The sequence below is a fragment of the Pecten maximus genome, unplaced genomic scaffold (assembly GCF_902652985.1).
Source record: "Pecten maximus unplaced genomic scaffold, xPecMax1.1, whole genome shotgun sequence".
Lineage (NCBI taxonomy): Eukaryota > Metazoa > Mollusca > Bivalvia > Pectinida > Pectinidae > Pecten > Pecten maximus.
In genome coordinates, this window is record NW_022979477.1 from 54,605 (window position 1) to 64,381 (window position 9,777).

The following is a 9,777-nucleotide window of genomic DNA, read 5'->3' on the forward strand; positions in this document are numbered from 1 at the left end:
AGTCAATTGTTGACGGACGGATGACGGACGGACGCCTTGGTATGGCATAAGCTCACCTTGGTCCTTTAATTTGGACCAGGTGAGCTAAAAATGTAAAATTGGAAAATGTCAATTAACTATTTAATTCTGCTTTAAATAATGACAGCTCCCTAATAAAAGGAGGCGATATGCAAACAAGGCGACAGAAGTGACGAGGTGTCTGCAGTTCAACGCTGTTATTAATAAGACTTACTGAATCTGTAGTATATCCAGTTTTTATTATGTTTTTGGGTCCTGGTCCTATGTCAATATCAACATCCCCCCCCCCCCCCCCCCCCCCCCCCCAACCTTTAACGGAAATCTTATCCCTGAAAGATTGGCAAAATTTGCTATAATCATTTCAATTTCCGAAATTTTAGCCCCCAGAACCCTCACAAAAAAAATTGACTTGCACCTACGGGACTCGCATTATCACTACATTTCTGAACTCCCTCCCCCCCCCCCCCCGCCTTTCAAATTCCTGAATCCGTGCCTGAGGTCCATTGATTGTGAGGCAAATTGGTGATTGTGAAGATGTTGGTTAAATATTTCTAGAACACTTGATCCCTGTGACCTTGAATAAGGGTAAAGGTGATTTATTTGCACTTACTCGGTAGGCCTTCATCCAATGCAACTGATGTCAGACCCACTGTCCTTACCCTTTGCCTTTAAATTATTTCATTTGAACAAACTTTGTAAACCTTTATCCCAGCATGCTACTGTCTCAGAACTGTGAGCCTAGAGGATATTGGGTTTAGGCAAGATGCCTCACGAATGCAGCAACATGGATAAGCTGATGACTTTCCCTGGACCGTTTTAGGTCACTTTGTCGGGATCAACATTCAAAGGCTGCTTCCTATCTAGATTGCACCAATTTGCAAAATATGTCACAAATATAGTCTCTCTTTTTTAAAATTCTGATTCTAAATATCAAGATTGGAGACCAATATTATAAGATATCTACTAACATTAGTCCAAATTGATACAGAAATCTATTTGACTTCTTGTGTAGGTCTGGGGTCAATCGATACTACTACTAACATCAGATAAACCTGCCCTGACTATAGAAGGATTGCTGTTGGTTGCATGACAACTTGTTAATGTTAGTTACTTGGTAGCTGTGGTTTTTGGTTGGGTGGCAACCATCCTCATTAGTAGCTTGCATTTGGGAGGTGTCAGTTGAAAAAATAACCATAACAACATAAACTATACATTAACATTTTATCATGTCAAATCTTATTGCTGTCTCCCCTATAAATTTACTAATATCCTTAACAAAACATGAATTTAAATGTCTGTTATCAATAAAAAATAAAACATCAAAATATTGCACTCATAAATGACTTGAAAGAATAAAAAAAATGAATTGTGAAGGAATATATGGTTCATTTCAAACTTACCACGCAAAAATGTAAACCATTAAAGCACAGCTTTAACAGTATCTGATATTTTCTTGTTTTCAGTCACCATGATAACATGTTAATCAAATTATGGTGATTCTATAAACACAGGGACTTCGTATTATTTCTGCCAGTTTGTCACAAAAAAGGTGACATCCATATTTCATGTGGACCTGAGTATCTATAAGCAATTTACAGTTTTGGTCACGAAAGGTCTAACAAAGGCAGCAATGGATGGACCAAGGCCTGTCTATACTCAACAACATGGACACCTTAACTTACATTTTAGATAATATACCGCCACACTAATGATCACTGGAATATTTTGTAAAATAGCAATACAATGAAAATATCTCAAAGAGTAATTTTGCATTCCTGCATTCATGTTATTTTCAAGGCTTTTTTTAGGGACTTTAATTTTGGCTGTTTACATATTCTGCTGAAGACATATAACAGGTAAAAAATTATCATTAAGTCATTGTGAAAATTCAAATCTGTTTGAATATTTTACATTTTTCAAAATTAATACTTTTATATGTAGGTGACATTTTTGTATCATGTATGGTAATTTTTGTGGTTTTTCATGAACTATTACACAACCATCTAATAAGCTGAACAGGCCAAACAATATTGATTACATGTATAACCCTGTCCAATCATTGTGTGAAGTGTTGTTCCATTAAATATGATTGTAAGTTCTGTTTACATTCAATTAAATCTCTTCTCCTTTAGAAATAGGAAAATCCTCCTACTAGGAATTAATCTGAATCATAAGACAAGAGTTTTCTCCTCTGAATTGGCGTCTTTTGATTTAGAATTCTTTTCTTCTTCAGGATCTGAACAATCCCCTTCAGATTCAAGTGACAGAGTTACCTCCCCTGCTTTACATTTTAGTTCTGACTCCTGTTGAAGAAATACCAACTGTAAAGTGTCCTGGTGAAATGTTTCCTTGTCATCACCAACCTCCGCACCCTCCAGTTCCTCTTCAGTATGTGTAGTCTGGTGTCGTCGTAATGTCCCCCGCACACGGAAACCCTTCCCACACGCCTTACATACATAGGGTTTTTCTCCAGTGTGTGTCCGGAGGTGAGATTGAAGAGTTCCAGTCTGACTGAAAGATTTACCACACACCTCACACCTACATGGTCGCTCTCCAGTGTGTGTTCGAACGTGTTTCTTTAGACTGCCTGATCCTATAAATCCCTTACCACAAACATCACAGGTGTATGGCTTCACGCCTGAGTGAATTCGCATATGAGTCCTTAAGTGACCAGCCTCTGTGAAACCTTTCTCACAGATTTTACACTCATACGGTTTCTCCCCAGTATGTATCCGAGAGTGGATCTGTAGAGTGCCCGCCTGGTTGAATCCCTTTCCGCAGATTTCACACTTGTACGGTTTCTCGCCAGTATGAGTCCTTACATGTCGTCGCAGGTCCCATACTTTGCTGAATGCACGTTCACAGATTTCACATTTGTGTGGTTTTTCACCTGTATGTACGACCATGTGTCGCTGGACAGTACCTGCCTGATTAAAACCTTTACCACAGACATCACATTTGTAGGGCTTCTCGCCCGTGTGTGTACGTAAATGTACCTGTAGCGTGCAAGCCTCTATAAACCCTTTACCACAAACTTTACATTTGTGTGGTTTCTTTCCTGAATGTAACTTTAAGTGTGCTGTATATGTGACCTGATCGCTCAAGCCCTTCCCACAAATATCACATTTAAATGGCTTCTCCCCTGTGTGAGTGGTCATGTGACGTACAAGGTCGGCAGACTTGATAAACCCTTTATCACAGACCTCACATTTGTATGGTTTTTCCCCTGTATGTATCCACTGGTGTCTTCCGAGTGTTCCTGCCTGACTGAACTTTTTACCACATATATCACATGTGTACGGTTTTTCACCGGTGTGAGTTCTAATGTGTCTTTCCACATCCCCTGATTTTGCGAACAATTTCTCACAGATATCACATTTGTACGGTTTTTCTCCAGTGTGTATACGTTCGTGACGTTTAAGTGTGCCAGCTTGGCTGAAATCTTTACCACAAAGTTCACATCGGTATGGTTTTTCTCCCGTATGTGTACGCTGATGTATCTGTAGATCTCCCGAGAAAATAAACCCCTTTCCACATGTTTCACATTTGAATGGTTTGTCTTCAGTATGAATTCTCTGATGCGACTTCAAATTGTCAATTTTGCCGAAACTTTTCCCGCACATATCACACCTGTGTGGCCTGCTTTTACTGGGGTTGTGTGTAGACAGATGCCTCTCCAGATGGTCAGCTTTACTGAAACACTTCTGACAGACATCACAGACGTACGGTTTTATATTGAGATGGATCTTAAGGTGACATTGTAGATATCTGGCCTTGTCGAACCCCTTACCACACTTTTCACAGTTGAACGCCTTCACACCTTCGTGTATCTTTACATGTTGTTGTAGATCCTCCTGTTCTCTATAACACTTACCACACTCGTCACACTTGAATGATTTCTCCAGCGCGTGAGTGCGCATGTGGCGTGGGAGGTTCCCCGCGACGTTGAAACCCTTACCACATATTTCACACTTAAAAGGTTTTTCGCCAGTATGAATCATAAAATGGCGCTGCAGATGTCCGGCGCGGATGAATCCTTTACCACAAACCTCACAGCTATATGGTGTCTCCCCCGTGTGTACTTTCTCATGTTGCTGAAGACTTCTCAGTTCTGTGAATCCTTTATCACAAACACTACATCTAAAATGTTTCACTCCAGAGTTGGTGTGAGTCTTAAGATGTCGCCACAACTTGGCAGACTCCAGGAAACTTTTACTACACACGCCGCACCTGTAAGGCTTCTCTCCGGTGTGAGTACGGAGGTGGCGCTTCAGCTGCTTCTTCGTACTGAAGGACTTACCACATTTGTCACAGCTGTTAAGTCTATGTTCCATAGCTGACAGCATCCTCACTTCAGATTCTGTATCATCTTCGAGGCTGTTCCCACAAATACCAACCACTGGCGTCGGTAATGGTATCTGTTCCTGTGTAGATAACATGATTTCTTCATTGTCTGAACAGCATCCATTACTAGACAGGTCAGTTCCAGCCAGATGACCCTCCAACGGGGATGACTCTCTACCATCTGGAGGTGTGTCAGTCAGTATGGAGGGGGCCAGTATTCCAAAATCCTGCTGTTCCACATCTACAAAATAAACATAAGCTATACATATAAGACATGGCTAAAGATTTGTTACACAAAAGACTAAAATACATTGTATGGCAAATAAATATCTACAAATTTGTATCATTTGGAAAAATGTTCAAATTTGAATTTCTATTCCAATTCTCCAAATAATATCGATATCCTTGCTAAAGTTTAATGTGATCAATTTAAATAACAATAGCTTATAGTTAATTAATTGAATTGCCTTTCTATGACGTCATTAACAGTGGATATAAATGTCATAGATTTTTCAAGCAAACATGACAATGTAATGTGTAATGTTTCCATGTAAAAGCTGTGTAGTTCAATGTACATGTATATCAAAGGATTGTTTACATAGAGATGTCGACACAAGATCACAGGCAATCTGATGAGGCTTGACTAAAAATAGGGTTTAAGTTGCTACATATCTCTGACAAAGTAATTATAATCAATTAACAGCAAGAATAAGCTCATGTAGCTACTTTATATAATACCCAGAGTTATATAATCCATGCTGTTGTATTTGTATCACACACTCAAAGTATTCAATTTTCTTCTTTTCTTTTCAGTTTAAATGAACCAGTGTTAAATGTAATGGGTTCGGGGGGGGGGGGGGGGGGGGCATTACAGAAGTCCCCCAAATGCCCCCACAGTTGTACCATTGTTTGGCATACCTCAAAACTTCTACAGTACTGTACTAGGAGGGTTATATGGTACTCAAACGCTCACTTATATACCAATCTTCATTGAAATCAAACAATATTTAAATGTCGACCAATCTGAGGCCGAGGCAGCCATATGCATCTTGGATTTCCGATCAAGAAACAAAAAAAAACAAAACAAAAACAATCAGTATATCTGTGAAGTTTCAAAAATTCAGACTTAAAAGCGTTCACTTTAAGGATGCACCTATCATTTTTTTCCCTTCGTTGGTGCTAATTAGATGTATTTCTATACCATGGCAACTTCGCTAGCCAAGTGTGTACAATACAATACTCCCAAGACTTATTAGTGAAGTTGATACCATAGGTACCATGTCATCTAAAAGGCTGTAAGGCCATAATAGTGGACGCAAAACCATGGATACTGTATTTCTGAGCAAGCTGTGTACATAATCTGTCAGCTCTGTAGCGTGTTTAACAAGTTCAGAGAGAACAATATTACTACCCCAAATTAAAGCTGTACCTTTGAACACCATATACATATCTGTAGATTCCTCATCGACTTCAACTTCAGTTCCATCGAACAATTCTGGTGTATTCTCATTTATTATTGCCTCTGCTGTCTCGTTACTTTCTTCATTTTCAAATGTCTCAATATCCTTTTCCTCCACTCTTACACCATTGTGTTTCTTTCCATCTGCCTTCTCATCATCATCTGCACTTTCGTCAACATTGTCATCATCATCAGTTTCATTTTCTTTCCTTTCATTTATATAATCTATTTCTTCATCATCCGCTTCATCGTCAATCTCATCATCATCATCATCATCTTTCCCTTCATCACTGTTCAAAATAATCATGTGATTTTCTCTTTCATCTAACCTTTCATCATCATTATCTTCTTTTACCAATTTGTTGTCCTCGGATCTTGAATCCTCCTCCTCATCCTCTAGGTAATCGGAGGTATCAGACTGGTTTTGAAAGTGAAGAAAACCTCCCGTCTCACTCGGACTCTCATCATCTGAATCACAATGCGATTCTGATCCATTTTCCAATGTTGAGTAATGTTTCGAGTAAATCACAGCATTGTCAGTCATCAAAGTGTTAATATTTTGAACTGTTTTACTGTTCTTTGTTTCACCGAACAAACTGAATTGATCATCAATTTGAAAATGATCTGAGCCAATGTTGATATTGAATGAATCCACATTTGGAAATTGAGAATCAAAATTATACTTTGAATGTTTTTCTAATTCTAATTCTAACTGGTCCTCGTCTCCCAGGAAACCATCTTCATCAACATCAGACTCATTTCCCAAATCACTTGCATTGTTTTTATCATATTCACTAGATTCTATCGACAAAGTTCCAATGTCTGAAGCATCCATTCCCAGTTGTGCCGGTATCTTTCTTTCAATTTGTGGATAATCTGTCAATGTTTTAACATTCTGTGACCTGGTTATCTCCCTTACATGGGAATATTTTGATTCTCTTTTGACGAAGTTTCCCTGCCTTGTTGTGAGTACCTGGTGAGGGTGTACTGGGGAAGGGTGTTGCTGTCTCCATGGTCCAATGATTCTTCAGTATACAATCACATCATATCTTGTGATGATAGTCTGTTACCTATAATAAAATAAATTAAATATTTAATTTAATAAATCAAATAGAACAAACAAGAGGCCTAAACACTACTTCAGGAATTCTTTTCAAGTGACAAATAATGTAATGTTCGATATTCTATAAAGGTAAAGACAAAGATAGATTCCATTACCAATTCCTATATAATTTCACACTTATAGTTATGTAAAAGTTCCATATATATACATACACTGTACATCTATAATAGATATGCATGTATAGGATTAAGTTTGTTTTCAAATCAATCATAACACAATTGCAACCTTATCGCTGTCTCTGTTGCATTTTTGAAAATATTGATGTATATGTAGGTACATGGAAATCCAGGGCTTTTTCTGGGGGCTTTTCTTTTTGGGGCCATTAATGGAACCCATTCCCAATTGAAATTATTTCATATCTAAGCCAAATTCCCAATATTTTCAGTTTACTACTGAAAAAATCTTTCCCAATTTACCATTTTTTCCCCCCAAGATAAGACAAAAAGGCCTTTTCACAAATCAGTGAGAAAAAGCTCTGAAATCACTTTAATAGTTTTGATGGACGCGATGTAAATTATCAGGTGATAGATGCTATTGTTGAGGGACTGAAATATCCGGAGAGACAACCCAGGTGGTCAGGTAGATGACCCCTCATAGAGTACATCTTCATCTTCAATACAGAATCAAAACCCTTGGCAAAATGTAACATGGCTTGCTTTTTTGGGTCTGAATTTGGTTTTACCTATAATTAGAAAATTTTATGTTGTATACATGTACATTGTATTTGACAAGTTACGAGCATTCTGATTTCTCTAATTTTGGGATGCAGTACAGTGTAACATTATCTGATTCTCAAATAAATACTCCACAATTGCACGGCTGTAAAAAAAAAAAACAAAACTTAAAAACATAAAAACAAAGACGCAAATGTTATGTGTCTCTATTCAAAAGAAAGAGATTCCTTAAGGCAGTATGAGATACAAGTTTCAATCTAATTTTACCAGATAAAGCAAAACATTAAGCTGTCCCCAAAGCTAGTGAACATTTGACATTGTGGATCTATACTGTATGGTGGTGGCAGCCCTGTAATGGTGTAGTGGACTTGGAAAGCAGGTGATAGTAGATTGTACCAGCTCCAACAACGAACATGTAGCCTTACCAAAAGACATATCTTACGTATTGGCTGTTGCAGGAACGAAGGAGACAGGGTTAGATTATTTGTACTTTTGTTTTGTTTTTGTTTAACGTCCTTTTAACAGCCAGGGTCATTTAAGGACGTGCCAGGTTTTGAAGGTGGAGGAAAGCCGGAGTACCCGAAGAAAAACCACCGGCCTACGGTCAGTACACCTGGCAACTGCCCCACGTAGGTTAACGTTTCAAACTCGCAACCCAGAGGTGGAGGGCTAGTGATAAAGTGTCGGGACACCTTAACCACTTGGCCACCGCGGCCCCGATTTATTTGTACAACTACGTATATAGTCCACTAGTACAATGTACGGGTAGTTATTAAGTAGACTATATATGTTTCGACAACAGGTAGACTAGTAATGCACTAGAGTCAATCAGGTGTGTGCGCAGAATACCCCATACAGGTAATGGACAGTGTCTGGCTACCTGTACAGCATCCTGGCTATCATGTGTCGGTTATAAAGTCTTATTTGATCAAAATAGATATGTGTAATACAAAATATAATTTAATGGTCTAGTATACGTATAGTACAGTACATCCTGGAAGAACAATTCAACAACAATGTTAGCCCGAGTCTCGTCTGGCCCTGATCATGACAGCGGATACTCCAATAATATTTGAGGTCACGACAAGAATTTTTTGACAGGCTGTCATGTCGTAATAAGACCTCATATACCTGTATACTTGTACGTATAGGACGAGATACCGGACAGGTAAACTCGGGCTACCTCGATCTACTAGCTCTGTCTACTAATTAATCTGGTTATATACATGATAAATGTGCAGTAGATCATCCCGACCCCCTCATGGACGTTACCTGGCGTCCAAAAAGTACGTAATTAACTAAGCGCGTTAACAAGTTGAGCATATCTACGTAGTACCCATCACGGAGATCCGTCAAAACAGGTAACACAGGAATCGAGAACCTAAACTTTGAAGTCTGGGAATCGCCAGACGAGAATCTTAGCATTAATGCACCTATGCGTGATAAATAAACGTCATATTAATATATTAAGGACCACAAAATACGAAACTACCTTCACACTTACTCATATACAGTGCATTTATATGGCTTTGCATTGTCCGATGCTCCATTTTCTCATTCGGACGCCATGTTGGTTAAATTATTATCCTAAATGCGACGCATTAAAAATAAAGCAACAGGTAACGACATGGCACAAAACTGGCTTCCGGTTCCATCGACGTTCTATTCCTTATTCGATTGAAATACAAGCATGACAAGATGATTAGAAATAAGGACGTTTCAACATTTTTTTGACTCTGTTAGAAATTATTGAAAATTCTTTTGTTTTCTCAGAGAAAATTTAAATTGACGAAGCGCGGTCAATACATTAAGCGGAGTATCGGTTTTGTTGGTTCTTAATCTATTTTTAAGAAAAGACATTCAAAATCTTGATAAAGCTCGTCAAATTTATCTGAAGTTAACGCCAAGCAAATGTTGTATATGTTCACATATTTTTTGAAGAGTTACGCCCCTTGAAAAAAGTTGTTCATATCTTAGTTCAGTGGACCCTCGATAATCCGAACACCTTCGTTCCCAGCCCAAACCGTCCGGATTACGAGTTTTCCGAACTGCCGAGTTTCGCCTACCAGGTCTAAAAAATTGTCGTGTAAGAGTTATCTCTCTTGACTATATACAATGCGGGACGTTTAAATGACACTTCCATTTCATAAACACGTCTA

General features: G+C 38.5%; 1 protein-coding gene across 1 annotated transcript; it reads right to left on the reverse strand.

Annotated features, from left to right (window-relative positions):
* Positions 1-1,392: 1,392 nt before the first annotated feature.
* On the reverse strand, positions 1,393-9,203 carry LOC117318695 (zinc finger protein 271-like). The gene is made up of 3 exons (XM_033873652.1): positions 9,123-9,203; positions 5,792-6,891; positions 1,393-4,603 (listed from the first exon to the last, which is right to left on the reverse strand). The coding sequence occupies exons 2-3, from the start codon at positions 6,654-6,656 to the stop codon at positions 2,187-2,189; spliced, it is 3,282 nt and encodes a 1,093-aa protein (XP_033729543.1). The 5' UTR covers positions 6,657-6,891; positions 9,123-9,203; the 3' UTR covers positions 1,393-2,186.
* Between the last annotated feature and the right edge of the window lie 574 nt (positions 9,204-9,777).

Excerpts from the sequence above, each read along its gene's own strand:
- LOC117318695 (XM_033873652.1), bottom strand. The coding sequence starts at position 6,656 with ATGGATGCTTCAGACATTGGAACTTTGTCGATAGAATCTAGTGAATAT. Across the intron at positions 4,604-5,791 it reads TATGTATATGGTGTTCAAAG|ATGTGGAACAGCAGGATTTT; the intron begins GTACAGCTTTAA and ends TTTATTTTGTAG.